The sequence below is a fragment of the Rhinolophus sinicus genome, chromosome 14 (assembly GCF_057876585.1).
Source record: "Rhinolophus sinicus isolate RSI-liver-muscle chromosome 14, RSI-T2T, whole genome shotgun sequence".
Lineage (NCBI taxonomy): Eukaryota > Metazoa > Chordata > Mammalia > Chiroptera > Rhinolophidae > Rhinolophus > Rhinolophus sinicus.
In genome coordinates this window covers 188,577,752-188,605,359 of record NC_142514.1, presented here as the reverse complement: position 1 = coordinate 188,605,359, position 27,608 = coordinate 188,577,752, and the positions used below count along the sequence as shown (strand labels likewise).

The 27,608-nt window shown below is 60.3% G+C and overlaps 3 protein-coding genes across 5 annotated transcripts in view; 2 read left to right on the top strand and 1 right to left on the bottom strand.

The window, feature by feature from the left end:
• The window catches only part of LRRC56 (leucine rich repeat containing 56), a 19,612-nt gene extending 1,018 nt beyond the window's left edge, over positions 1 to 18,594 (top strand). Inside the window, exons 2-15 of one of the 2 annotated variants that reach the window (XM_088789834.1) lie at positions 406 to 546; positions 839 to 958; positions 1,959 to 2,032; positions 2,490 to 2,665; positions 5,791 to 5,878; positions 6,434 to 6,494; positions 14,285 to 14,381; positions 14,457 to 14,651; positions 15,283 to 15,466; positions 15,785 to 15,961; positions 16,039 to 16,103; positions 16,308 to 16,462; positions 16,692 to 16,810; positions 17,693 to 18,594. In XM_088789834.1, coding sequence (XP_088645960.1) covers positions 2,501 to 2,665; positions 5,791 to 5,878; positions 6,434 to 6,494; positions 14,285 to 14,381; positions 14,457 to 14,651; positions 15,283 to 15,466; positions 15,785 to 15,961; positions 16,039 to 16,103; positions 16,308 to 16,462; positions 16,692 to 16,810; positions 17,693 to 17,904 — 1,518 coding nt within the window. In that variant the 5' untranslated portion in view covers positions 406 to 546; positions 839 to 958; positions 1,959 to 2,032; positions 2,490 to 2,500 and the 3' untranslated portion in view covers positions 17,905 to 18,594. The remainder of the gene's footprint in view (positions 1 to 405; positions 547 to 838; positions 959 to 1,958; positions 2,033 to 2,489; positions 2,666 to 5,790; positions 5,879 to 6,433; positions 6,495 to 14,284; positions 14,382 to 14,456; positions 14,652 to 15,282; positions 15,467 to 15,784; positions 15,962 to 16,038; positions 16,104 to 16,307; positions 16,463 to 16,691; positions 16,811 to 17,692) is intronic. The other variant, XR_016018449.1, reaches the window with a different exon arrangement.
• On the bottom strand, positions 18,537 to 21,601 carry LMNTD2 (lamin tail domain containing 2). Its single transcript, XM_074337012.2, has 8 exons — positions 21,517 to 21,601; positions 21,342 to 21,430; positions 20,697 to 21,013; positions 20,215 to 20,311; positions 19,927 to 20,116; positions 19,729 to 19,848; positions 18,961 to 19,651; positions 18,537 to 18,834 (listed from the first exon to the last, which is right to left on the bottom strand). Exons 1-8 carry the CDS (start codon positions 21,565 to 21,567, stop codon positions 18,692 to 18,694), a joined length of 1,698 nt encoding a protein of 565 aa, XP_074193113.2. The 5' UTR covers positions 21,568 to 21,601; the 3' UTR covers positions 18,537 to 18,691.
• On the top strand, positions 21,535 to 27,608 carry RASSF7 (Ras association domain family member 7). Of its 2 annotated transcripts, XM_019714731.3 has the most exons (8): positions 21,535 to 21,991; positions 22,095 to 22,179; positions 22,698 to 22,742; positions 25,619 to 25,748; positions 25,929 to 26,641; positions 26,763 to 26,888; positions 26,964 to 27,045; positions 27,124 to 27,608. In XM_019714731.3, exons 1-8 carry the CDS (start codon positions 21,792 to 21,794, stop codon positions 27,153 to 27,155), a joined length of 1,413 nt encoding a protein of 470 aa, XP_019570290.3. In that variant the 5' UTR covers positions 21,535 to 21,791; the 3' UTR covers positions 27,156 to 27,608. The 2 variants fall into 2 exon arrangements, with proteins under 2 accessions (XP_019570290.3, XP_088645961.1); XM_088789835.1 differs by lacking the exons at positions 21,535 to 21,991; positions 22,095 to 22,179; positions 22,698 to 22,742 and adding an exon at positions 25,192 to 25,482.

The following is a 27,608-nucleotide window of genomic DNA, read 5'->3' as shown; positions in this document are numbered from 1 at the left end:
CAAACGTGCATATGTTTGCTGCTTTCAAGACTCAAAAAGGCAAGTTTGTAACATTTTAAAAAATTTCTAAGCAACGCATAAACACATTCTCCTTATTTATTTACAAGAAAGAATGCTCAACCTGCTCTGCTCAGCCAGCACCCCTTCCATCCCTCTCCCGGCGCCGGCGCCGGTGCTCTTCCCTGGAGCTCACCCAACTGCAGGCCTTGACCGTGGCGGGCCCCGTGGGGACCCGCACTACAGGGCCGACCCCACGTGTCGTGGCGGTGTCGGGTTGGCTGTGCCTTGCACTGTGCTGAGGCTCTGGGATCGCTCCACATGCTCGCAGACACGAAGCAAAGGCAGATAAATGAAAGGGGGTGGTGGGGTCTCTTGTGGGCACGGACTCTCTGGCCTCCCCACCAGGTGTCCAGGTCTTCACTGCCCTGGTCCTCAGGGGGTCCTTTCCCACGGCGCTTCCTTTTGTCCTGGCATCGGGTCACACTTGTCAGCGGAGGTAAATCCCGTCCTCGGAAGGACCCTCACAGCACCTCCCACCAGAGAAAGGTGGGCGCAATTCTCCACCACTGATCGCTTTTGCAGGTGGCTGACACCTGGAGGGTCGGTACCCCACCTCCTAGCCTGACTGCTTCTCACTTGCGCCCCAGCACCCCTCGCAATCGAGGAGCGCCCACGTGCGTGAGGGATTGTACCTGGGGGGGAGGGTCCCATGCCTTTTCCCTCTGGTCTGCCATAGCAACCGTTGCTAAGGGGTGTGGCTCGGCCCCGCAGAGCCAGGGAGATTCCCGCGGCTCATAAATATTTGATTATTCAAATGAGGTCCTGCCTGTGTTGCCAGGGCGCCCAGGCCCGAAGCCCCGAGGCCGGAAGAACAACCCCGAGTCGCCGAGAGAGCCTGGTAGCGGAGGGCGCCGAGGGCCGAGCCCCACAGGCCGGGGCACCGGGGCTGAGCCCTCAGGTAAGACCCCAGTGTGCCTTTGGGTCGTAGGCCTCAAGTCTCACTATCTCCCTGCGCCAGAGGGGAAACAGGCCTAGAGGCAGGAGCGAGAATTAAGCAGCAAAGCCAGTGAGGGACTCAGTGATGTCCCCAGATGTCAAATCTGGTCTCTTGAGGACCCTACCTACAATCCCTGGCTGTGTTCTGAGGGGCTCCCAGTCACTGGACGGGAGGAGCCCCAAACCCTGCCCCTGGGGAGAGCTGGAGGCAGGGACGGGGTTTCATGGTGGGGACCTCGTGGGGAGTGGACCCTGTCCTCAGAGCCCCTCCCTGTGCGGTGAAGGATGGAGAGGTAGAGGGGACCCTGGGAGCCAGGCCAGGGCTGTGGGGAGGCCCCCAGCTGTCCAGCTTGGGGGCTTACAGAGTGGTAGGGCAGGCTGGGGACAGGTTTGGGCCAGTCCATGAATGTGAGGGGACAGTGTCTGGAGGGGAACCACAACCTCCTAACCAGGCTCTGCTCCTTGGAGCCCAAGACCTTTGGACTAGACTGGACAGATACTCTGGGCCCAGTCGTGGGCAGGACCTTTGACCAGCAGCTCTCGGGTGCAGAGGGGGGAAGATGGTGGGCTCAGCCCTCAGTGCTGCCCGTGGGCAACCCAGGGCCACAGCCTGACCAGCCCATAGCCTGAGGCTGGCAAGCCTGAGGCAGGGATAGGTAGTCTTCCCATGGGGCACGTTGGTGGGGTCCTCTAGTGAGGGCAGCAGACCCAGGACTCTTTTTGGAGAGAGGTGAGAGGGAAGTGGGGATGTGAATGACGCCCAGGCCTTTGCATTGGAACGACCCAGCGTCACTCACCCACCTGGCTATCTTCCTTGTCACCTGGGCCAGGGCCCCTGTCAGGATGGTAGAAAGGACCTGAGGGTCATGTCCCAGGCTGCCAGTCCCTACCTCCTCTGCACCTGCTCATTTCTGGACAGGTGACCTGGGCCAGGAACTGGCCAACGCAACTCTCTCTTGCAGCTGTCACCTGGACCACATGCTACCCCCCTTGCCCAGATGTTTGACCCACAGTGGGAAAAGGCAGCTGCTTCCAGGTGAGGAGGTCAGTGGGCACAGGGGTAGGGTGGGGGGAAATGCCCACCAGCCTGGTCCTGGGACACTCCCCCCCCCCAGGCTCAGGGACCATCAGGTGAAGGATGCATAGCTCAGGGTCCGAGGCCGAGGCTTGTTACTGGTCAGTGGGCGGCTAACCAAGCATGACCTGAGGCCAGCACCCCCAGGCTCACCGCCCAGTGGGGCCTCAGATGGGTGGACCTGGCGTCAGTACCCCTCATGTGGCTCCTGAAAGATGGGGAGAAACACCAGGAGGGTGACGTGCCCAGGCAGGGCCTGTGAGCTGAGGCTGAGGGCAGAGACCGTGAGGCCCCCAGGTGGACAGAGCCTTTTCCAGGGTGGGGGGTGCTTGGGGGGTTTACTGTGTGTGGAGACACGTAGGGGCTGTGATGCTGATCAGAGAAGAGCAAAGGCTTAGCCCTCTGCCTATCCTGGCAGGTTGCATGTGAATGGACAGGACCCAAGGGCGTCGGCCGAGCTTGGCCAGTGTCCAAGTGCGGGAGCTGAGCTGGCACGGCCAGCACAACCCCCGCCCGCAGAGCAAGGACCCTGGCAGCCATGGGAGTGGCCGCAGCGAGCATCTGGTGGAGGAGTACCTGTCACCTGCCCGACTGGTGAGTGCAGGGGGACTGGGGCCTGCATCGGTGACACTCCAGCGCTGACGTCCAGCCTGTCCTCTGTCCCTGGCCCTTCTGGCCTTCTCTCTTTGATGGATGCCCTTGTCCCACTGTGTCCCCAGCACTCAGGCCATGGAAGGGACTGAGCCAGGCAAGATCCCACAAGTATTTGCTGAGCACCCATTGTGCTCGGAGGACCCTCTGTGAATGTGAGAGGGGACCCCTCGTCGAGCAGCTGACGTTCTGCTGGGAGGCGAGGTGCAAACATTCAAGCACAGGGCACACTAGGTGCGAAGGGCCAGGAATAAGTGAAACCACGAGCTGCTAGGGTGAAGGCTTCCTCCCAAATCTGCGGTGAGGGGTCACTGTCACCCCCACCCCACTGAGGCCCAGCAGGGCCCAGCAGAGCCCTGTGACTGCAGCTGCTTACCTGGTGACCCCACTGGGCAGCCCTGTACCTCCCCGCACCCCCACCTTGCTTCCTGGCCATGCTCCTTGTGCGCCTTTGGCTGGGGACACTGCCACTGCCCAGGGCCTCCCTCGCCACTCCCACACTTACATAGGGTGACATGCACAGGGGGAGGGGTTCCTTGGAGACTCCTTGGTGACGTACACACCAACATGCAGCCTGGCGGCCTGAGGTCCCCGCCCACCTTCCTGACCAACTTGGAGAAGGGTCCATACTGGTCCATACTGGTCCCTGCAGGTGGGTGGAACATTCCCCCCCACTGGCCCCTCCCACAGGCCCCTGGATGTATGTGGCCCTCCAGGCACACCTTCTTAGTACCCCTGTCCATCATGGAGCTGTCAGCATGAGTTGTCCCATCAGAAATGGTCCACCCCCCCAGCTTGACCAGCCCCAGGAGCAGGCAGGCTCAGAGCGTGGCCCCATCCAGGCTGACCTTCAGTGCTTCTGAGGTCTGGGTTCAGAGATGACAGGCAGACACGTTGGAGGGACCGGGGTCCACAGAGCTGGGGTGCTGGTCCTGTCCCAGACCCCCCTGTGGCTGTAGGGAGCCTGGGCTACACTGAAAACAGCCTGACGCTGAGGGGGCTCTGGGCAGCGGCTGGTCTGTGCATGGGCGGGAGCCTCCTGTGGTGGACAAAGCAACTGGCTGGGGACAGAGTGCCAGGGACAGGGCTCCATCCTTCTCATTCCCACCCTGGACAGCAGGACAGAGTGTCACTGGGTCCAGCCTGACCATGCCCAGGGAGTGCCAGGAGGAGGGTCCAGCAGGGCAGCGACCCCCATGGCACCTGCTGGGCCTACAGGTGGACCTGGCTTTGTCGCGTGCCCAGCACCACACACCAGAGGCCTCACGCACCAGGCCAGGCTGGGACAGACCAAGCAGGTCCACCTGAGAACCCTTCGGGGCTGTAAGTGACTTCGCCCCTCCCCAAAGCTGAGGAGATGGGACAGGTTCCGGCAAGGCAGCTGTGAGGTGGGTCCGGTGAGCCCAGGGGGCTTCTTGGTGGTGTTTGCTGCAGACATTCCTGCTGCTCACGGGGGTGTCTGTCATTTCCTTTGCATGTCATGTTCATTCGTGGGGGACGGTGTCCGAGTAAGTGGGGGCATTGGGGCTGGTGTGGTCACTGCGTCCTCCTTGGGCCTCTCCTGGGTGAATCATGGTGACTCAAAGGCTGTCTGCAGCTGGCCTTGGGGGACTTTCTCCACAACGCCTGGTCCCTAGGGTCTCTGTCCGTGTCACCTGTGGCCACGTGGCGCTGACCACAAGCCACCCAGAATCTGACTCCAATGGCAGGCGTCCCTGCTCAGGCTTAAGGGTCTGCAGGAGTCTGATCCAGGCGGTATGTTGGGGTCCGGCTAGGACCCAGGCTGATGGAGCCTGGGGCTGCCCTCGTGGTGGAAATCTGGGCGTGGGCAGCAGGCCGAGTACAGGCACATGCTCGGGCTCACCTCTGAAGGACTTGTCTCAGAGAACCCAGCAGGCAAGACGTCCACGTGGCCCCACGGCCAGCCTGCACTGGTGGGAATGGCCACTCACCACTTGAGAAGGGAGGCGGGGAGCTCCGGACCGTCACTGCGACACCCACTGGCTGAACGTTTGCCAGGCTATGTGCTAGGGATGCACCATGGGTAGAGCCCACTCTGTCCCAGGCGTGGCTCCTGTCCACCCTGGGGCCTCCTTCCTTGTCCACCGGCTCCTGGCTGTGTGGACGTGGTTCACATGTCTGCCCCAGACGGTCACGGTCAGCCTCGTCCAGGTCGCAGCCAGTGGCCCCGAGCCCACGTGCTTTTTAACAGGTTCAATTCCCGCGGAAGTGAAATGCTAAAAGCCACGCCTGGGCTGGTTTCTGGGGCTTCCGGGGGACCCGACTCTCCCCTCCTGAGAACCCCCAGGGGCTATAGTGGCGCGTGGGCCCGTCCTGGGCTCCTCCCTGAGGCTGAGTCTGATGGGGTCACTCTCACTTCAAGCCCTTCTCAGTTGTTCCCTCTGCTGGTCGGAGTTCAAGGCCACTCCTTGCAAACTCCCCTCTGAACGCGCTTCTTGAGGCACCTCATCCGGTGCTGGGGCCCGTGGCCGCTCACACTGCCCACACCTTGCTGGGGCCTCTCTGCCCAATGTCACAAGTTCATCATGTGCATTTTTTCTGCCACTGTTTCAGCAAAAATTCCATTGTCGCATGACATGGTCCCCTTCTTTCCAACTCTAGTAACTGTCAACGTCACTCCTCCACCGCAGTCCCAAATCCAGTGTCACGTTGTATAGGTGTGTTGCTTTGGGCCCTGCATTTTGTGTGTCAGCTGTGGCCGTGGAGGTGCTGAAGCTCCGAGCAAACACCGCTCGGCAGCCCACGGTGAGGGTTCTCGGCCACGTTCCGCACGACTGGCCCGGCCGCATCGGTTCCTTCGTGGGTCTCACTTGGAGACAGGCCCCCAGGGCAGGCCCTTCCCTGGCGGTGGTGTCACCTGCCAAGCTGAAGTACAGCCTCTGCTCATGTCACACGCACTCAGAGCCGTCCACGGCCGGTTAGCATGGACAAGGCAGGAAAGTGTCTGCCCCTTGCTCCAGCCCCGAGGCCAGCGGGAGTGATGTCAGTGGGAGGGAGGGAGAGGCCGCTGTCCGGTGCCCAGTGCTGACCGCCCTCGGCTTCTGCAGCGGGCGCTGGCCCAGATGCCTGACCTTCGGCTGGTCAGCACGCTGGAGATGTGTGTCGATACACGCGAGTACAGCCTGGGCAACTTCGGTGAGAGCCCCTGCCTGTCCACTCCCACCCCTGTCAGGGCCAGCTCACTCGAGCCATGCCCGCCAGGCTCTGGTCTTTGGACCAGGGCACCCCACGGGCCCACCCTGCACCTCTGTCCAGGGACTGGCGACTTTCACAGGGCCAGGGCCCTGTTCTTTGTAGGAGTCAGTAGCTCAGAACCCTTTCCTGGGGACTTGTGGGCAGGGACACCGGCCAGGTATCCCTGTGCCCTGCACCCAGTGCTACTAGCACTGAAGGCTATGGTCTGGGGGTGTCTGGGGCCCATGGGCGGGCCGTGCAAGGTGGCTGGGGGCAGGACCCAAGCTTTGGACCCCCCGGAGTCCAGTGGCCTGGTGGCCTCCCGTGTGACCCTGTTGGTTCAGGGGCACCTTGCACACCCTGCCCTTCCTGCTTCATTCGAGCCTGATCGCAGACAGAATTGGTGCCACTGGGTCTTAGAGTGGCCAGTGGGCAGCAGGGCCAAGGGGCGCCAATGCCTCTGGAGGGTACAGGCAGGCAGGTGGGCAGCCTCCAACCTCTCCCTGTGGCCCACAGGGCTGTACCTGCCCAGCCTCAGCCAACTGAAGTTGAACGGCAGCCGCCTGGACTCTGTGAGGTGAGTGTCCCTCCTGGGGACCACGGGGGCAGGGAGAGGGTGCCCCACCCTGCCTGGGGGCAGGGTCCTACAGGGGCTGACGGGACAGGACGGCTCAGTTAGGCTGAGGTCTATCTCGGGTGGGTCCCCATTGAGAGGCCCCTGGTGTCCTGCCAGCCGTATGCCATCCTTGTGGCCGGTTGGAAACACCTGCCAAGGGGGACACCATGGTGTGAGGTCGGGGTCAGGCCGAGTGGTGTGTATGATGAGGTCTCCAAGGACCACCATGCTTGGTGCGGAAGGCACCACTGACCTTCAGCAAAGGGTCCCCAACCAGCAGGGCTCTGGTGGACACCCCAATACCAACCAAGGATTCAGGGCTTGGGGGATCCCCGCACCAGGAGGGCTGGGATCTTAGGGATCGCGCTGGTGCCTTGAACACATAAGGAGAAGAGCAGATGGGCGCGGCCATTGCGGGCAGACCCCATGTGCAACACAGCAGCACTTCCGTCCCTGACTGGAAAGGTGGAACCCACAACTAAGGGCGGGTTCATGGGTGGGTTGAGCTCGTGGGGCTGGAAGGAAGAGAGCCCTTCATTGTTGGCCTCTGAGCACAACGGGTTTCATGAGAGGCCCGCTGTTGTGGGCGGCCAGGCTCGCCGCGGGGGATGGGTCACTCAAGTTACAGACAATTCTCCTGGTGTCGGAAAGGCCTCCGGGGCCCCATCCAGTGGTTGCCAGTGAGGTGATATGGGCAGTTCCTAAGCAACCTCACTTTCCATGTGTCCCTGATCTTCCTCATTTATACTGATGTTCACTGAAGAGAATTTCACAAAGCACTGGAAGCCTGGACACAGGGCATTGGTGTTCAGTGGGCAGAGCTGGTGGCCCCAGCCTCCTGCCTCACACTGTGCCCTGCGAGGAAGGGTCTGGAAGACGGGCTTCAGAAAAACCTTTAATACACGCATAAGTGATACCCTGACGGCTGTCACTACTTGAGCTTAACAAAGACTCATTCCTACATTGTTAGGCTTACAAATTAGCTCGAAGACCAATGAAAGTACATAAAAAGCATATAAAGGATGAAAACCATAAAAAGAAGTGAAAGATATTATAAAATCCAGAAATATGATATACCATCTGGAACAAAACAAAATACTCAATTCCAAGGAAACACGGGAAAAAAACAATTCCAAGAAAAATGATTCGATCATAAAGGTTATGGAAAGGTGTTGTGTTCCTTGATGACAACAGAGGAAATGTCATGGATCTTTAAATCCTCTCCGTTAGTGAATCCCAAAAAGGCCAGACGGTGTTTGCCAGTGATGGGAACAAAAATGTGTACAAGGAAACCATGTAATTAAATATGACGATCCAATAAACCAGTAGAGATGTAAACGCATTAAAGTCTCAGGCAGTATTATCAGGCTGGAACATCATTTTAATGTCCTGGCCGCCCGTCCATCAGAAGCTGAGACGGAATTCAGTCCCTGGACATGTCGCTGGTGTGAAGACAAGTGTCCTGTATAAGTGGGGCTGCTTTCCAGCCATCGGCAGGAGCAGGCGAGGCCCAAGCTGGCCCCCTGTGCTTCTCCAGCATTTAATTGGTACTAGCTCTGCGGCGGCGAAAAACACACCCACAATCTCTAAGCCTCCATGGCGAATTTTGAAATTGTTAAAGTAACTGAACGGAAGGCTTCCCTCTCAGTTGCGAGCATTTCTCCTGTGACTGAGGGTCAGGCCGCTTCCCTTGCCAGAGCACTGCCTGTTCAGGTGGGTTCTGCCTGTTGCTCGTTAGGTCCTACCGTGTTTCCCTGAAAATAAAACCCAGTCTTATATTAAGGTTTGCTCCAAAAGACGCATTAGGGCTTATGTTCCGGGGACGTCCTCCTGAAAAATCATGCAGGGCTTCTTTTCCAGTTAGGTCCTATTTTCGGGGAAACACGGTAGGAGTTCTCTGCACAGCCTGGGTGCCTCATAGCCCTTGCCAGACTCCTGCCCCCCTCCCGCCTCTTCCTGTTAACGCTGACTGTGGCAACTTCACTTACACAGAAACATGCAGTTCTGGTTTGCTCCAACCCGTCGGTCCCAGCCAGTGCTTTGAGTGTGACCCCAAGGTCCTGGAGAGACTGTTCCCTCCTGTTTGCTTCATGGGTTCACTTTGTACGTGCAGTCTGTAACCCAGCTGACCTGCAAGGGCAGCTTAGATCACGTGGCTTCTCCCAACACCACCTGGCCGGTGTTCACCATCCCTGCAGGTCCACGTGTCGTGTCGCGTGTTGGACGTGTTCACGGGCTGCGTCTCGTCTGCTGGGCGGTTCCACACCAGCACCACGGCGCTGTATGCTTCGTGTTAATGTGGGACTCCCTGACACCCTCATCTTGGTTTTCCTCCATCCAAGTGGACCTAGCTGTTCTGAAGACTTGCTCTTGCATTTGAACTTCATAGTTTGTCAGATTTCACACTCACTAATCTTTCCAGAATTTTGGTTTTATGGAACTGAAAAAGGGTTCACGTGCCAAGGTGGGTTTGTTAAGTGACATGTGCCCACAGATACAGGACAGCTCTCCTTTCACTTGAAGTCCTTAAACTTCTCTGCACGGTTCATCAGTTAGGATGGTTTCAGCTGCGAGTTACCAAAACCTGTGTCCAGCGGCCTAAACAATGAGAAGTTATTTATTCCCTCTGGGTGCACTGTGGGCCTCCGCCTGTTGCAAGCCCTGAGAGAGCCTCTGCGAGCAGGACAGTGCAGAGGCCCTGCCTCCCCGGGGGCAGACAAGAAGCTTGGCTGGCTCTTCCAGCCACCCCGACCCCAGTGGGTGACCCCTCACCCTCATTTGGGTCCCTCACACTGCATGGTGGCTTCTGTGGCCACGGGCACCCTGAGCATTGGTGGGGTTCCCAACAAAGCCCCATGGGCCCCACGGCCAGTTCTGGAGGCTGGAGGTCAACATCAAAGGGCTGCAGGGCTGCTTCCTTCCGAGGCTGGGAGGGAAACCCATGTCGCTCCCCGCTCCTCCTCGGTGGTGGCCGGCGATCCGGGGCTCCTGGGCTTGTAGATGCATCAGCCCGTCTCTACCCGCGTGTTCACGCGGCGTTCCCCCTGCATGTGAGTCCGGGTCCAGTGTCACCTCATCTTGATCATCTGCCACGACCCTCTTTCCAAATCAGGCTGCACTCGGAGGTGCTGGGGGGTGAGGACGTCAACACAGGAATGGGGGCGGATGCGATTCAGCCCCTCACAGGGAATGTGCTTCCTGTGTCCATTATAAAACCAAGCAGAGTGTTCCCAGCCTTCTTCCTGGTGTCTTCGGCCAGAACTGTGTCATGTGTACACTCTCCTACACCAGCCACTAGCAAGGGATGCAAGTACGATTGGAGGGGGCTATCCAGGGACGGGCAGGACACCAGCCCCTCCGAACCCAGGGCTCCCTGAAACCTGAACCACATTAATTCCCACGTAGTTAGAGCGTTTCTATAAACACGACTACTTCTGTTTCTATTGTGTTTTCTGGTTGATTGTTGCAAAGGTAGAAAAACACTATGTCGATTGAGAACAGATTTTTTTAAATCAGTAAAACAGTTGCTATTTATAAATGGGTCTATTATATCTGGCAGTATTGTACCTTTGTTTTGTATTTAGCAGTATTGCCAAACGCTCCCACTAATTCAAATAATTTCTTAATTCCGTTGGTGTTTCTGTATTGATGATCACATTACCAGCAGATGATGAGTGCCGTCTCTCACGTCCAATCCTCATGTTTCTTTTTCTTGTCTTATAGCATTGGCGAGCACCTGCTAACCACAGTGCTACAAGGAGCAGTGAGACTGGCAGCATTCCTGTCTTGCTCCTGGTCTTAATGGCCACGTGTCTCAGCTCCTCTGCATCTGCTGACATGTCAGAAACTGATATTTCTCTTTTAGTCTATTAGTTAGTGTCCTGGGCTCCTCACATGGATCTGTGATGGTGATTCACCCTTGCATTCCTGCAGTGACACTACTTGATAATGCCGAATTATTGTAATATGACTAACATTTAAATAATATTTGCTTGGCAGTTTTCTCATCAGTTTTCATGAGTGATAGGCCTTTAATTCCCTAGTGTTATACGCCTCTGGTTCTGGAATCTCCCTTCACTGTTCTTTCCGACTAGTCTACATTTTGAAACTTCCTGTATATGAAATGATTGCAGAAGACAGAGATTGTCTATTCCATGATCGTTCATTAGAACTTACTTTTAAAACTGGTCCAGATCTGAGAACATTGTGGAGGAGGCAGTAATCCCCATTTCATTTCTTTAATGGTTATTAGTCTAACCAAGTTTTCTATTTCTTTTGGTGCCAGCTTTGTCTGGGTTTTCAAAATGTTAGTATATATGTTGTTCATACTGGTCTTTTATTGTTTTACATTGTTGCTATGTCTATAACTATTCTTGTTTTTAAATTCCATATACTTATTTACATTGTCTCTCTTTATCCTTGATCAGTCTTGCCAGAGGCTTGTCTATTAATTTTTTAAAGCCTCATCTCCAGGCTCTGTTGATATCTCCTATGTTTTTTCAATTGATTACATCTTCTTACACTTTTTGTTATTTGCTGTTGTGCTTTTCTAACTCCTTGAGCTGAATGCTTAACTTAATTGTTCCAATCATTCCAGTTTCTCTCTTTTTTTTTTTTTTTAAGATTTTATTGGGGAAGGGGAACAGGACTTTATTGGGGAACAGTGTGTACTTTCAGGACTTTTCTCCAAGTCAGGTTGTTGTCCTTTCAATCTTAGTTGTGGAGGGTTCTGTTGAGCTTCAAGTTGTTGTTTTTCAGTCTTGGTTGTAGAGGGCGCAGCTCAGCTCCAGGTCCACTTGCCGTTGCTAGTTGCAGGGGGCGCTGCCAACCATCCCTTGCGGGAGTTGAGGAATTGAACTGGCAACCTTGTGGTTGAGAGCCCACTGGCCCATGTGGGAATCGAACCGGCAGCCTTCGGAGTCAGGAGCACGGAGCTCTAACTGCCTGAGCCACCGGGCCAGCCCTCATTCCAGTTTCTTGATAACTATACTGAAGGTCTACATTTCTCTTTATGTACAGCTTTAGGCAGGGTTCCACATATTGTGTATGTTTTGATTTTTGTCATTAGTTCCAAGTATTTGGTAATTTTCCTATTCAATATGAAATGAGACAAAATCTATGAGTTACCCCCCAATCTTTAGTCTTCTACAACAGTAGGGTTCCCCGTTTTCAACTGGGCCGGTAGCTGTGCAAAGGAATCCTGAGATTTCCCGAGTCCTTTGCAGCTAGATATGGCGGTGTGTCTTGGGTGTGGATCACAGGTACCAGGCAGAAAGAATTGTGAAGATTCTGAAAAGAAATGCAAGGAAACAACAATACCATCACAGAAATGAAAACAAACGTGAACGAGATCCTCAGGAAACTCAGTACAAGACATTGTGTGGGAAGAGAAGAATGATACAGATGAGCAAAATTAATGTGCATGAATGGGGCTTCAACGACCCCAGAGTCAGAGGGCAGCCAGAGGAGGTCTGACATATACCTAATTATATTCTTTGAAGGAGTAGACCAAAATAACACAACAGAATGAAGAGTTAAAGATTAAAGAAAACTAATCAGATATAAAAGATAACTTTCATCTACAGAGTGAAAAAATGACACTGAATTGCCAACGTGGAAACATGTCCTAATAAAGTTACTGGACTTCAAGATAAAGATAAAATTGGGGGGGGGGCAGCCGGTTAGCTCAGTTGGTTAGAGCGCGGTGCACGTAACAACAAGGTTGCCGGATTGATCCCCACGTGGGCCACTGTGAGCTGCGCCCTCCACCACTAGGTTGAAACAACAACTTGACTTGGAGCTGATGGGTCCTGGAAAAACAAATAAAAGTTAAAAAAAAATAAAATAAAATTTGGGGACAGCCAAGAAAAGAGATCAAGTCTTCTCTTAAGGACAAAAACAAGGGAGTTTTCCTCAGACTCTCCACAGAAACACTCAAAGATATCTGCACAGCCTGGTGGGGAGAAGGCCTAAGCCCAGAACTTCATACATAGCCAAGGGCTGTCCAAGCACAAGGCAGCCAGCATTTCTGCATGAATTGGAGAGTAAGGGAGATGGTTTGATTGGCTCCTCTTGAAGAAACTACTAGTCACACATTTCAGCCAATTCAGAGATGATTGGAAAAGCCATTTAAGGCAATAGACTGGGGATGAACGTGGAGTCCGTGGAATTAAAGGACAAAGAAACACAGCCGAGGTGGAGCGGAAGACAACAGACAGAGACTTAAAGACAGACAGACAGGTTGGCCAGTGGATGAGACACAGGCGCAAGGGGATTTGAGAACCGGAAGAAGTACCTGAGGAAATTGCCTCGCCAGGCAGAAGTGGGATGTCTCAGAGGGAAGGTGCCATATTCACATGACTGAGGGGAGGAGACAGCCTTCTAAGCTGGGAGAAGAGCAAGTGCCAAGTGTGGAGGCCTGAAGGTATGGGGTGCGCTTCTGGAATGCAGGCAGACACGGCAGCCAGCCCCCAGGAGACCTGTGCACTCGGGAGTCACACAGCCCACCTCCTGTGACGGGTCCCCAAAAATCCGGTGGGGAAGCCCCCACATCGGTGTCCCTAATGGCTGAATGCTTCCAAGCAGCCCTTCAAACCCTCACTCCCAGTCTGAGTGTCCAAAAGCTATTAATAGTATGAGTTAAAAGATTAGGGTACCTGCAGCTTGAGAGGGAAAGGGCAAAGCCAAGCCAGTGGATCCCAGAGGAAACAGGCAGGGCAGAGCAGGGAGGGCGGTGAAACGCCCACAAATCGTCAGCTAAGATTCTGAGAGACACAGAAGAAGACGCGGCTTCCTTGCATCTCCAACACAAGAAGGGCGTGCTATGAGAAAGGTCAGAAACAAGCACGAGGAGGAGCACTTGGGGATGAAGCACACGACGGCCAAAGCAAGACCGTTCCCAGCAACGTTGGAAGACGAGGATGTCTCCCAGAGAACAGGAGAAAAGGCAGAGATGGAAGGGAGAGAAGAGGTGAGAACCGGAGACCCGCTCTCAGGACCAGCAGGTGAGTGGCGGAGCTCCAGGTGTGAGAAGAGGGAGCATGGAGAAGAGAAAATGCCAAACAAATAACCTCCAGACCACCCCAGACGCTGATCAAAGGATACGCAGCAGTGGGTCCGTGACCTGTCAGCACATATGGGGCACCCAGGTCGAGAGGACTCTGCAGGCAGGGGGCCCAGAAGGTCTGCCCCTCATTGTTGTTCTAAGGTGGACAGCTCTGGCCTGCCCACGTGCAGGGCAGCAGCAGCAGACGGGGGGTGGCAAGGATGAGGATCGGACATGGGCAGGGGACTGGCCCAGGAAGGGGTGGGGGAGGCCTTGCAAGAACAGCTGGCCAGGGTGGGGCTGTAATTTGGGGGAGTTGTCCATAGAAAGGCCAGGGGAGACAAAGGGAGGGAGAACACCTGGCTGAGCCCACCCCACCCCCGCAGCGGGCAGCAGGTGAGGCTGGGCTGAGCTGTGCAACACGAAAGCACCTCCCTCGGCCAGACTCAGGCCTGGTTAGAGAAGGTGGGGCATTCTGCCTGTGCCCAGACTAGGGGGCTACAGCAAGGAGGGAAGGCGGGGAGGGGAGTATAGAGCCCATCCTGTGGCCTAGAGTGCCAGGAGCCACGGTCACACCTGCCCCTGCACCTGGAGACAGCCCGACATGGGTGGTGGCTGGGCACCGGGCATGGCACAGGGCCGTCATGGCTGCAGACAGGCTGTCCAGCCCAGCAGAGCACTGAGCACCCGGCCCTGCCCTCTGCAGAGACCTGGGCACCTCCCTGGGCCGCCTGCAGGTGCTGTGGCTGACTCGCTGTGGCCTGAGGGACCTCGACGGCATCGGCTTCTTCCCGGCCCTGAAGGTGGGTATGCGGCGCCCTGGGCTGGGGGGGAGGGGGGCCCAGGCCGGCCCAGGCTGAGGCCCCTGTGCCCCCCAGGAGCTCTATGCCTCCTACAACTGCATCTCGGACCTCAGCCCGCTGTGCCTGCTGGAGCAGCTGGAGATGTTAGACCTGGAGGGCAACGGCGTGGAGGACCTGGGGCAGGTGTGCTACCTGCAGCTGTGCCCGAGGCTGGCCACGCTCACCCTGGAGGGCAACCTGGTGTGCCTGCGGCCAGACCCCCACAACGAGGTGAGTGCGGTGGGCACCCAGCCAGCAGTGTGCGAGGCAGGGCAGGCGCTCTGGGCTTGGGCCCCGTGGCCCCTGAGCTTCTCTTGTGTCGCTGGAGGCCTGGCAGCTGCCAGTGTGTTCTCCTGGGCTAGGGTCAGGCCCCCACAGGGCCACGTGCACACATGCCACGTGGAACCAGGTGTGCTCTGTGCATCTCCATATAGAACCATTCTCTCTCTCTCTCTCTCTCTCTCTCTCTCTCTCTCACACACACACACACGCGCGCGCGCACACACACACACACACACACACACACACACTACCCTGCAGGTCTGTGTGAACCCACTCAGCTGCTTACACCACCTGCCTATTAGCTGCTGCTTGGCCAACTGGGCCGAGCTCTAAGCTCAGAGCAGCTCCCCAGGCCAGAGGGCACCATGGGGCACTGGCCATGAAGCTAGACAGTGAGATCGTGTGGGGGACAGCGCACAGTCCCCGATGTCCCTGGTGACCCAGCAGCCTGGGAGGGTAGGGCAGCCTTACGAACCCCAGCTCCCTTGCCACGCCCCACAGTAGGTCTGGGGCATGTGTCCCCAGGACACTGTTGGCCTGAAGGGCCGACCCACACAGGCCTGCCGCCCCTCCCCCTCAGGTGCCGCTGGGCTATAACTACCGGGCAGAGGTGCGGAGGCTCATCCCCCAGATACAAGTGCTGGACGACGTGCCAGCCACACTCACAAGCCCGCCAGCCTCCCGGAAGCTGGACCAGGACTGGCTCATGGTGAAGGCGGCCATCCAGGAGGGCAGGATCCTCGATGGCCTCCTCCCCACGCTGGGTATGGCAGCCGCCCCACCTGGCTTGGAAGTCTCACCCACTGAGCCTCAAAGAGGTCTCCAGCCCTGTGCCCCTTTCCTCCCAGAGATGGACAGCTGCATGTCACATCACTTCTCAGCATTAACCCCTCATCCCCAGAGCTTGCACACCTGCCTCCAGGCCAGGAGCCTCCCCACCCACCCACCACCTGTGGGCTTCAGGACACACAGATGTTGGCTGGTGGGGCCCCCTGGTCTGTGGACAGTCTTCGTGGTGGGGGGACTCTTAGGCTGGCCAGCTGACATGGTCTTGGTAACTTCTGATTTTGACCCTTGGCCAGATCGTCCCCATGGAAACCCCATTTGGAGACTCGGCCCTGAGCTATCCATGCCTGAGACCCAGCCCCGGGCCCCTGGGCCCTGGCCCCTGGCCCTACTGGTCCCCGGAGGGCCCCTACCCGAAGACCTGCTTCCCAAGGACCTGGCCCGAGGGGATGACGCCAGCAACCTCACCCACGGTAACTGACCCACCTCAGCGTGGACTGACCCTACATCCATCAGCCCCAACCAGGCCCAGCCACACCTTCTTCTTCAGGCGCCGGCCCAGTCCTCTGCGGGAACCCCACCAAAGGCCTGCGAGAGCGTCGGCACCAGTGCCAGGTACGCCCTGCCTGCCAGTGCACCTGGGCTCTTCCAGAGTGGACCAGTATTCGGACCTGACTGTGCCACGCTACAGCCATTCCAGGGCCAGGGCCCCAGCCCTCCCCCCCCCCGCAGATAAATGTCTCTCTGCCCCCAGGCTACTGCCCACCTCGCCCCCCACCCCGAAGGCCAAGCCCCCAGACCAGCCCTTTCCCTTCACAGGCCTGGGAGCCCACAGACCAGCTGCCTTCACAAAGGCTGGGAGGCCTGGCCACCAATGCCTGTCCTGCAGACAGCCTGACCCTGGCTGAACCTGCAGACAGCCGTGACGTTTTGGCATTGGCTGGACTTGAGGCCTGGAGGGGCCTGCGCCTGCGGTGGGTGCCTCCCCTGCACTGAGCCCTTCCACCTACCCTGTATGTTCTGTTTGGGGGGGGTCATGGCTGAGGCTGTCGTGGCTGAGCAGTCACTGGTCCTCAGGATGGCCAGAGGAGCTAGTCCTGGGAGCCTGATGCTGGGGTACCATCCAGGGTCACACTCATTTGGGATTGGCTGGGGGGGCCAGGGCTGCAGCCTCTCTCCCTCTCCCTGCCTCCTCCCTCATAGGCAGCTAGAGTCCTGGCAGGAAGGGGCTCAAGTCCGCCAGCGTCCACACAAGGGCCCTGAAGAGCAAGAGGATGAGACCGGGCCCAAGACTTCCCCCAGCCCCCTGAATCTGGCCCCAGGTACTGAGAGTCCCCACACACCGTGTCAGGATGGGGCCCTCATCTCAGATCAGCCCCGCTTCCTCACCCGGCTCTGAGAGGGGCAGGGACAGGGGTGTCCTCTCCTGGGGGTGGCTTGAGTGACAGTGCTGAGCGCAGCAAACCCAGGGCTGTGAGGCAGACAAGCCTCACCCAGCAGGCAGGGCCGGGAGGCTTCCTGGAGGAGGGTCTGACCGACTGGTGGAACAGCTTGTGGGTGAGCCCGGAGAGGGGCCACTGTAAGCAGGGGCACAGGCTGAGGGTGGCCAAATGACCCTCTGGTGGGGGGCATCAGGAGGAGCCGGGAAGGAGCAGGGCCAGGGCTAGGGGGCCTGTGCTCTTCCAAGGCAATGGTTGTTGCCTGGAAGGAGAGGCCAGAGAGGGCGGGTCCTGAGATCTGCTCCTGGGGGTGGGGGGGGGATCAAGGGCCAGCCATGAGTGGCGGGAGTGGTGACAGTGGAGACTCAGGAAAAGGGAGTCCCAGGGCTCCCACTCCAGGCTGGGTCCAGGTGACTACGGCCACACCTGCCCCATTTGCCCTGCTGTGGGAGCTGAGGCCTTGCTGTACAGCAGAGCCACCAGCCTGGGAGCAGGCCCTTGGGGCAGAACCCAATGACCCAAAGCCAGAGCCCAGGCCTTGTAGCCTCTGCCTCCTCAGAGGTGGGTCCTGTCCCAAGCAAGGTTCAGAGGTCATAGAGATGAGGGAGCACAGGAAGTGGGGCAGAGGTGCTGACTGGGGGGAGGGGGTGTGAAGGGTTAGGGGAGGGGCCACAGTGGACACTGCTGCTCTGCCCGTGATGACCCCCACCTGATGATTCCTTGCAGGGGGGACCTTGTCTGACATGGTCTTTTCTTATTTTCCAGAGCTTTCCAGGACCTTGGGCTATAACCTGGTCCCCTCTCCCCCCAAGTTTCCCATGCCACCTGATTCAAGCAGTCCCTGGGGGTCCACAGACCTGCAGTTCCGGGGGCGTCGGCTCAGAGCCCTGGGCAGCTCGGGGCCTGGCCTGGATCAGGGGCTGGCTGCAGTGGCTGCTCTGAGATCCCTGGAAGGGGGCCTCAGGCCCAAGCCCTAGAAACCAAGGATGTCCAGGCCCAAAGCCAGCACCGGATCCAGCAGCCAGACACCCAGCCCTCCGGTGCCTGCCACACCTGAACCCTATCACCCCAGCCCAATCCCACCCCTAGTCCAAACCCCACCCACTGCCAAGCCGCCCAGGACTGTGGCCAAGGGGCCCCCCTTAGTGATGGGAGCCTCATGGAACCCAGAGCATCTGGGTGGGTGTGTTGGGGGGGGTGGGAGGTGGGCCTGGCACAGGAGATGCCCCTCAGTGGAGGGAAGTGGGGACCTGCACCACCAGGGAGGGCGCACAGATGAGAGCCCAGAACAGCCCAGCTCCCCACCGCTAGCCCAGCTCCCCACCGCTGGCCCAGCTGCCCACGGCTTCCACAGGGCCTGGCCAACCGGGGGCAGTGGTCAGAGGAGCAGGCCTGGAAGAGGCTGGGTGGGCCCCAGGCTGGGTGGCCGAGCTGTGCCTGTCCACCCCCTGGCAGGCCCTGCAGCCACCGCTGGGCCATTGTTGTTTCAGCAGAGGCGCTTGCCCTAGGCGGAAAAGAGTGTAACCAGGCCTCCCATCCCTGGAGGATTTGTGGGGCTGGGGGGTGGCAGGCTACCCAGAAACCAAGCGAATCATTTTCGACTCAGGTGTACAGAAATGCAGTTTACTTCGTAGGTGACGTTGGTTCAGTAAATTATGCAGCTGGCACTGCTTGACTCCCACGACTCTCTCCCGCCTCCCGCGCTGGCCCCGCCGCCGCAGTCACGGAGACGGCCGGTGAGCGCAGGCGCCAGAATTGCCCGCCCTACACTGGCCCTACACCCGCCCGCAAGCGTCCGCGGTGATGGGCGGGCAGCTGAGGAAGCGGAAACCGAATCTGCTCTCGGCGGTGCTCTGGACCGACAGCGCCACCATCGGGCAACCCCGGTCCACGCTCTTCCTGCACACCTGCGGGGCGCGGGAACTGAGCGGCGCACTGCGCTGGAGGGGCGGGGTCCCAGAGCGGGGGCGGGGCGAGAGGCGGGGCCTGGGGAGGGAGGGGTCTGGCCCAGACACTCAGCACGCGGCACTCACCCGAAGCCTGTGCTCCTTCTTGGCCTGGCAGTCGGTGATGCCCAGACGGCCCTCTGCGTGGGAGAATGATGGGGGTTCGCGCCGGCCGCCCCCTCCCTCCGCGTCCGCCCCTCCTTCCGCGTCCCCGGGCGCGCTCACGGGGGACCGCGGGCAGGAGCTTCCGCACGTGGGTCTCTGCGCTCGCGGGCCGCGCTGGCACCTCCGGCGGGTGGAAGAGCTTGCTGGTGCTCAAGCGCGGCAACACGGCCCGCGTCATGGTGGGCCGATGGGGTCGTGAGGGCCAGAGCCCGCCCGCGGAAAGGGGCGGTGCTGGCGGGACGGGGCACGGGGAAGTGGGGGTCTGAGAGAAGTCCTGAATAAGTGTGGGGGGCGGGTCTGGCGAGGGCGGGGCCTGCGGAAGTGGGGGTACGATCCTGTCAGGGGTCGGGGGTGGGGGTGGGAGGACGACTCTTGCGGGGCGGTGCCTGGGGAGGAGGCGAGGTAGCGGTCCCCACCCCGGCCTCAGGCGCCCCGCCTGGGTCTCGCGCACCGGGCCGTAGGGCGGGGGTCGGGACGTGCACCGCTGCTCGCAGATGTTGGCCCCGGGACGGGCGTCCGGGAGCGGGAAGCGGTCAATGGACAAGTCGGTATCGTCGTCGAAGATCTTCGAGACGGGGGTCACGCAGTGCGGGGCCTGGTGCTCGCTGAGGACCTGTGGGCAGGAGGGGCGCGCGGTCACCCCACCCCGCGATACCTTCCCCACAACCCCCGGTCGGGACCCGCACTGACCTCGCCCTTGGGGCTCAGGAGGAGAGTCACGCAGCCCCGGTTGGAGTGGAAGTAGATAGGCTCCTGGGCCAGGGACGACGGCGGCTGTTTCTTGCTGCTGTCAGGCCCCTCGCCCCATATCTGGGGACAACGCCGGGCGAGGGTGAGGGGGCGGGTGAGGGGCGGGGACGCGAGGGCTTGCGGGGAGCGGGGGCGCACCGTGATGTGGTGCCGCGGGGCCAGCAGCGTGTGGGGCGGGAAGCGATACATGCGCACGGGGGAGTGGCACGAGAGCTGCTGCAGCGTGAAGCCACCCAGGTCAGCGGTCTCCTCCTGTGACTCGTTGAAGATGCGGACGAACCTCTTGCGACGGCTCACGGTCACGATCTTCAGGCAGGAGCTCGTCTGGCTGGGGGAGGAAGGGCCGAGTCGATTGGGCAGGTCTGCCCCCCTTCCGCTGGGAGACCAGCTCCTGGCCCTGCTTTTGGGGCTGCCGCACTCCCTCACCTCCATCGGTGCCCAGGCTGCCGGTGGTCTGGAGTTGCACAGAACCTGGGTACCAGGACGGTCTTGCCCAGGCCCTCTGAGTGGGTTTCTGGGAGATCTAGGGAAAGGAGGCCTGTCCGTGAGAGGGACCCCCATATGGAGCACCCACTGGGGACATCTGTGAGGCCAGCTGGCCTGCAGTGCCCTGAGGGTCCACGTGAGAGAGGAGCAGCAGGGGGGTCAGATTCAGGGCAGGAGGGGTGGCTGGACCCAGGGGCTGAGGCATTGTTCAAAGTACTTTTTTGGGGGGAAGATTGAACCAGAGCACGGAGGGCTCCAAGAGCATCCTAACCCCTGGAGATGAGGCCAGAAGGCCCCCCGCCATGGCCTCTTTGTGGGTACAGAGAAGGCCTAGCGGTTGCGGACCCCGTTTAGGGCTTTGGGCAGAGATCACAGCCCTGCAGGACAGAAGGAAGGAACCAGGGGAGTTCGCCCCACCCCACCTGCAGGCTCTGCCTGTGAGCCCCTGTGGAAGCTCCTGGCCTGCGACTCTGTCTGCTCAGAAGCATGGCCTGGTGCCTGGGGCGGGTGCCTTGTCACATGCACTGGAAACCTCATGTCCCGCTGGGGGCTGCTAGAGTCAGAGTTGGCGCCCCCAGAGCTGCTGGTGTCCCCCGAGCTGCTGGTGCCCCCCAATGGCAGAGAGCTCCACTCCACATTCTTGAGATGCCGCTCCATGTGTTGTGCGCATAGCTCTGAGCCCTGGTCGTCAGGTGGTGGGGCTGGTGGGAGTTCTGGGGGCATCCAGGGCCCAGGGTGCCTGTGGGCCAGCATTTGCTCACTGGCCGCTTGGCTTCACTCCTGGACCCCAGCCCTGCCCCCATCCAGCCTTCCCAAGGCTTGCAGAGCACCCCAACTTGTGGTCCCAGTCTCTAGGACCCGGCCCGGGAAAGGGCTCATGGCAGGACACAGATAGCCCAGGAGCCTTTCCCTGCGTCCCTGTTCTACAGATCAGAACACTGACACTTGCAAAGTTCAAATGACTTTTCCAGGGACACTAAGGGTGGAACTTGGACTCTGGTCCACATCAGCCAAGGCAAGTCCTCCCTCCCAGGGCCCCTGAGGGTGTCCCTGTCCAGCCCAGTTACCTGTGATCCAAGTTCAACTTGATGTCAGTCAAGAGGTTGGGGTATCGATGGGCGATGCTGTTCCAGTCCACATCCTCCAGCCGGAAACCCTGGCCAGGACGCACGCAACAGGCATGTGCCCCCCGCCCCCTGCATGCCTACAGAGCCACGAATGAATGTGGGGGACACTGCTCACCTCCGAAGCAGGGGAAGCCTCATCATTCTCAGATAGGTCACTGAGGTCCATTAGGGTCTCTGCAGTCACCACCTGTAAGAGGGGGCCCGGAGGCCAGTGGGCACAGCCTGGGAGAAGGGCACCACTCCCTGCAAGGCACCTCTTCCCTTGGACCTGAGGCACACACCTGCTAAGTGCCAGGTGGGCAGGGCCAGGGGCTCCATCCTCCCTGTCCCAGGCACCCTGGCTATCAGGGAAGTCCAAGGAGGTCTGGGAAGGGGACGTGAGTGAGCAGCATGGATCCAGTGCACAGGCTTACCTCCACGCTGCCAGTAGACGACCGTAGCATACGGCCCAGCCAGGAGGAGCGGGCCAGATGCAGGAGGCAAGACTTTTGCAGGGCCTGCAGCTCAGCCTCCAGCTGCTGGAGCGCCGTGCTGTTTTGCAGCAACTGCTTCTCCAAATGCTCCTTCTCCTGCTCCAGTGGGGTCCAAAGGTGGGTGGGGCCTTCTCAGACCCCGCCCCCAAGACCAACCCTGGCCCTGCTTCCTGAGGCCTCACCAGCTGGGCCTGTTTCTTCTGCTCTTTTAACTCCATAGTCAGCTTCTGGACCTGGATCTGCAGGAGCTTTTCCTGACCACAAGAGCTCCTGGGAGAAGGGGTGATAGTGCCCCCCACCTCTGGGTAAGTAGCCAAGGACGGCATAGAGTGTGGCTGGGCCAGGTCTGGCCAGGCCCGGTCAGGCTGATAGGTCTGGGTGGAGTTCAGCACCCACGTTCAGGGTTATGGTCCGGGCAGGTTTACAGTGTATCAACTTTTTCACAGTTAAGGTTGGGGATTAGGGACAGGTAAGGACTAGGCCTAGAGACAAAGGTCAGGGTAAGGGTCAGGATCAGTGGTTGGGGTTGGGGTCAGGCCAGGGCTGGGGGACTAGTATTTTGCTGCTGACCTCTCAAGTGGAAGTCCAGCCACCTCCTGCAGGATGTGGCCATGCCGGGCGTCCCGGCGGTTCTGGAGGGCACACCGCAAGGCCTGGATCTCCAGCTCCCGGTGCCTCCACAGCAGCCCCCGGGTGTGGGGGTCCAGGCTTTCAGGGGACAGCCTGCAATGCCTGCAGCCCAGCTGCCTGATCAGGCCCTGCCCTCTGGCTGGCCTGGCTCAAGTGGCTGACCAGCCCCCCCTCCATCCCCTCCTTACTGCAGGTTGATGGAGACTACTGGTGTGGAGCTTGGCTTGGTGTCCTTCAGGTATGTGGGAGTCACCAGGTCTGCAGGCGTGCCAGCTGGAGGCCCCAGGTGGCCACTGACTGACTCCCTGTCCACCAGGGACGAGAGAACACCTTCCTCGGCTTCTCCAGCCTCTTGGCAAGACTTGGGGGCCATTCTTGATGTTCTTGGAAGAGCTGAGAGGGGTGGTGGGGCTGTCTGCCTGCATCCTGGGTACCTCTGCGGGGCTCTCCTTCCATGGCCAGATGCCCATGGAGGCCCGTGTGTGTTTGGGGTGGGTGGGTGTGGGTGTGTGTCTCAACCGCATAGGACACCAGACTGCTGGTCATGTGGGTGACCACACCTGTGCGCTTCTGACCAAGCCAGAGCAGCAGTTTACACCCCCAGGCAACATGTCCCTGGCTCTCTACATTCCCCGTGGTCTCCTCCATCTCACCCTTGCTCTCTGGGACCTGAGGTCCTGCCCCAGCCTACAGCAAGGGTCCCCAGAGGTGCTGGTCCTTTGCCCTCCACACCCATGTCCCCCCAGACCCAGAGCCCTACCCCCAGCACTCACCTGAAGCCTGAAATCCAGGCAGGCCTGGGGAGAGAAAGGCTCTATGGCGTTGCCATGGATACCAGCACCCAGAAGGGGAGGGGCTGTTTGTTACCAGGAGCCTCTGGGGAGACCCCAGACCAGGGCCCACCACCTCCTCCTGGGGGCTGGTCCAGCCTGAAGAAGAAGCTGTGAGAAGCTGAGCTGCTGCCCAACTCATCTCCACAGGCCCAGGGGACCACAGAGTGGCCAGCAGGGCCTGCCATGGTCAGCGCTCAGCCCAACACCCCCAACCAACCCTGAGGGAGGCTCCCACGGTCCCTCCCCAGCCTGACCGTGGCGATTGATTGCGTGCATTGCTGCTCTGTGTGTCCACGAGCCAGCAGGACCTAAGTGCAGGTCTCAGTGGGCCAGGCTGATGAGCAGAAGAGGAAGCAGTGGACAGCCCTGGGGAGCTGGGGGAGGGGCCAGCAGAACTCTTAACTCCCAACCGAGTGCCTTCCACAGCCTCTGCCCTCAGAGGCTGACGCTCACGCCAGAAACCTCACCTTCCCTGTCCATCTCCACCACCCCGGCCACCGCAGGGTGCCCTGGGGACATTCCCATAACCATGACAACTGTTCCCTCTACTCTGGAGCAAAATTGAGGCCCCAGACCTAACCACAAGTGCCCTCAAGCCTTTGCCCCCCACCTCACCTTCCTTCATTCATCATTCATTTATTCAGACTTTCAATTTCCGCTCCTGTGGGGCCTCCTGTGCTGGGCAAGATGGGGGCAGGACAGGGGCAGGCCAAGAAGACCCCCCACAGCCCAGTCTGACCGCTGCAGACAGGCTCAGTGCCGGCCAGAACATTGAGACTGAGGGGCCACAGCTGATGAGCTTGCTGAGGCTCTCCCATGGGACAGCAGGACTGGCCAGGCAGAGGAGCTTGTCCGCAGCTCAGGAGGGCGCTGGGCCCCACTGGGGACAGGAAGGGGTGGGGGTAAGGAACCTCACACAAGGAGCCCAGGGTCCTTGTCTCCGGCAATCTTGGGGCGGGCCCCCTCCCCCACAAGGGCTGTCAACCTGATTGCAGCCAGAGAGGGACAGCGGCCCACCAGCTCCACCCCCTCTCCTGGGGGGCTCACAGCCCCCCCCAGCCCTGTGTGTCTCGACGACGGCCGCCGCGGGCCCTGAGGGAGCGGGGTCGGACGGGCCCATCAGGCAGGGGGCCCTCTGGGCTCTGGCGGGCTTTCGGGGTCCCAGGCCGGCGCCCCCTCCCTAGACAGGAGACTCATCAGAGTGGGCGGCTTCCGAGGAAGTGGGCCGGGGAATGGGGCCAGACACCTGCCCCACGCGCCGCCCGCGAGCTGCGGGCTGGGACGCGCTTCCGCGTGGTTCGCGGGCTTCCGGCATGAGTGGACCCGAAGTCCGGGCGGGAGTGGACCGCGACTCCACCCGCCACTCGGAGCCGCCAAGCCCCGCCCACACCTGGGCGCCGCCGGGGGCGGGGCGGGCGGGAAGCCAATGGGGAGGGGAGGGGCGGGCACATAAAAAGTGGCCAATGAACGTGGGCGCGGGGCGGGCGGGGCGCACCGAGGAACCAATGGAGGCGCGTAGGGCTGGGCGCACGGGCTGAGGGCCAATGGAGTGGCGGGCCGGGGCGCTCCCGCTGCGCGGCAGGAGGCAGGTTGAGACCGCGCTGGGCGCTCTAAAGGAGCCGGTTCGAGTCCAGATCCCGGAGGCCGGCGGGAGCCCAGGTGAGCTGCGCTGAGACGCGGAGCTTGCTGAGTGCGGAGCCGGCCTGGGCGGCAACTCTTCCCGTGGGGATCACGCCGCACCTGCACCCGCCCCGCGGCGGGGTTGGCGGCCTCCGGAGCGAGCGCAGCGATCGGCGGGAGTGGGAGCGGGCTGCCTGCGCCAGGCTCGGTGGGTCCGGACCGCCGAGGTCTGAGTCGCGGGGGAGGGTGCGTTCCTATGGCAGCGGGGTGCCGAGTTCACGTGCCGCCGCCTTTGGGTGCCTGGGGACGGCACCCCGCGGGAGGGGCAGTGCCCTCTGCGCCAGGTGACTGGAGGGGCAGGAAGTCCTGCATCTGGTTAATGATTCTCCTTGTTCCGGGAGCGGGGCGGGGCGAGAGGAGCTAGGGAGTGGGAAAGCTCCCGAGTGCTCCGGGAGGGCGGCTGGTTCCCCCTTTGGAGGGGGGCTGGTCTTGACTACCCCCACCCCAGGAATGCGTGGCCCGCGGGTAGGGCTGGGCACCGAAGAGCAGGGCGGCTGCCCTGATCCAGTTCTGGGGGTGAGGGGCAGGCCTGGAGGAGCAGGAGAGGAGGACCAGGCTGCTGTGGCGCTAGGCAGCTTGACTCTTTGGCCTTCGCCTGCAGTCAGGGATGCTCTCAGGACCTGCGGCCATGGAGCTGAAGGTGTGGGTGGACGGCGTCCAGCGCGTGGTGTGTGGGGTCTCGGAGCAGACCACCTGTCAGGAAGTGGTCATCGCACTAGCTCAAGCTATAGGTGAGTCCCCTCAGGGACAGACAGGCCCAACAGGTAGACCTGGGGTAGGGCCTGGCCCTCTGGCCCCGTCTTCGCTCAAGGAGGGTGGGACCGGTTGCTGATCCCTCTTGCTCTTCCCCATACCTGAATCCCAGTGGACTGGGTGGTGGGATGTAGGCTGACCCCTCTCCCCCACCCCAGGCCAGACGGGCCGCTTTGTCCTGGTGCAGCGTCTCAGGGAGAAGGAGCGGCAGCTGCAGCCCCAGGAGTGTCCAGTGGGTGCCCAGGCTACCTGTGGACAGTTTGCCAGTGATGTCCAGTTTGTCCTGAGGCGGACAGGGCCCAGCCTCGCTGGGAGGCCCTCCTCAGACAGCTGCCCACCCCCTGAGCGCTGCCCAATCCGTGCCAGTCTCCCCCCGAAGCCGCGACTGGCACTGAGCCGTGAACCCCATGAAGCACTGACCTTCAACCTGGGCTGCCCCTGGCTGGCCTCCAGCCCTGTGCTGCCTGAGCCTGTGGCCCCAGTGGCCCCCATGCCAGGCTGCTGGGCAGACCTGCAGGGCCTGGAGCAGAGGGTACAGAGGAACGCTGCAGAGCTGGGCCAGGAGGCCTTCTGGGGACAGGAGCTGCGGAGGGAGCAGGCGCGGGAGCGTGAGGGGCAGGCACGCCTGCAGGCGCTGAGCGCAGCCACAGCCGAGCATGCTGCCCGGCTGCAGGCCCTGGACGCCAAGGCCCGCACCCTGGAGGCCAAGCTGCACCTGGCCGCAGAGGCCCCTGGACCCCCATCGCCCACAGCATCGGCTGTGGAGCGCCTGCGCCAGGACCTGGCTGCCCAGGAGCGGCAGAGTGCGGAGCTGCAGGGCAGCTTGGCCCTGGTGAGCAGGGCTCTGGAGGCTGCGGAGCATGCCCTGCAGGTGAGTTCACGGGACCTCAGCCCTGACTCAGGGGACTGGGGTGTTAGCTTCTGATCACATGAGGGAGAGCACCAGGCCTGGAGCTCCATGACTGTGCCCGCTGCGGTCCCATGTGCTCCAGGCCCAGGCCCAGGAGCTTGAGGAGCTGAACCGGGAGCTGCGTCAGTGTAACCTGCAGCAGTTCATCCAGCAGACGGGGGCTGCACTGCCACTGACCCCACAGCCAGACAGGGCTCCTGGCACACAGGTCAGTGGTTCTGGAGGGAAGCCGGGTCCGTGGGGCACCCGCGCACAGCTCCACACTGACCTGCTCTCCCCATAGGATCTTCTGCCTCCAACCAGTGAAAAGCCCCTCCTGGGAGCCCCCCGGAGTCCTGCGCTACTGTCCAGTCTGAGCCCAGAGGGTACGTCTGTCTCCCCCCTGGGGTGGGATGAGGTCTTCCTGTGACTCCTCAGCCTCTCAGCCTGTGTCTTTTCCACAGTTGCCCCCATAAGGCAGAACTCCTGGAGGTAGCTTCTGCCCCAGTGTAAATGCCCACTGCCAGCCCAACCCTGGGCTCTGGTGACATGAGCGATGGCAGCTGAGGCCAGCCCGGCCTGGACGAGAGAAGAAGAGTCGGTGGTCGTAGAGGACTCCTTCCCCCGTGCAACTGGAAGCCCTCATGCCCTGGGCCCGAGACCTCGGATCCCTGAGGTTTCTGCTGCAGGGGACAGGGGGAGGCTGGGGACTCTCGCCTTAATCCTTGCCAACTCTGCCAAGCCCCCTGGAGAAGCTTGGGGCATGGCCAGCTCAGAACTTGCGAGGTCCCAAAGGCCATGGTTCCTTTTGGGGATGGCAGAGTCATGGACACTGTGTTCAGTCAGTGGGGATGTGCTCACGTGGGAGATTTCTTCACCACATGTGTGCATGCTGCCTCCCCCACTGCGACACTCAAACCTCAATAAACTGCCGACTGGTTTGACTGTC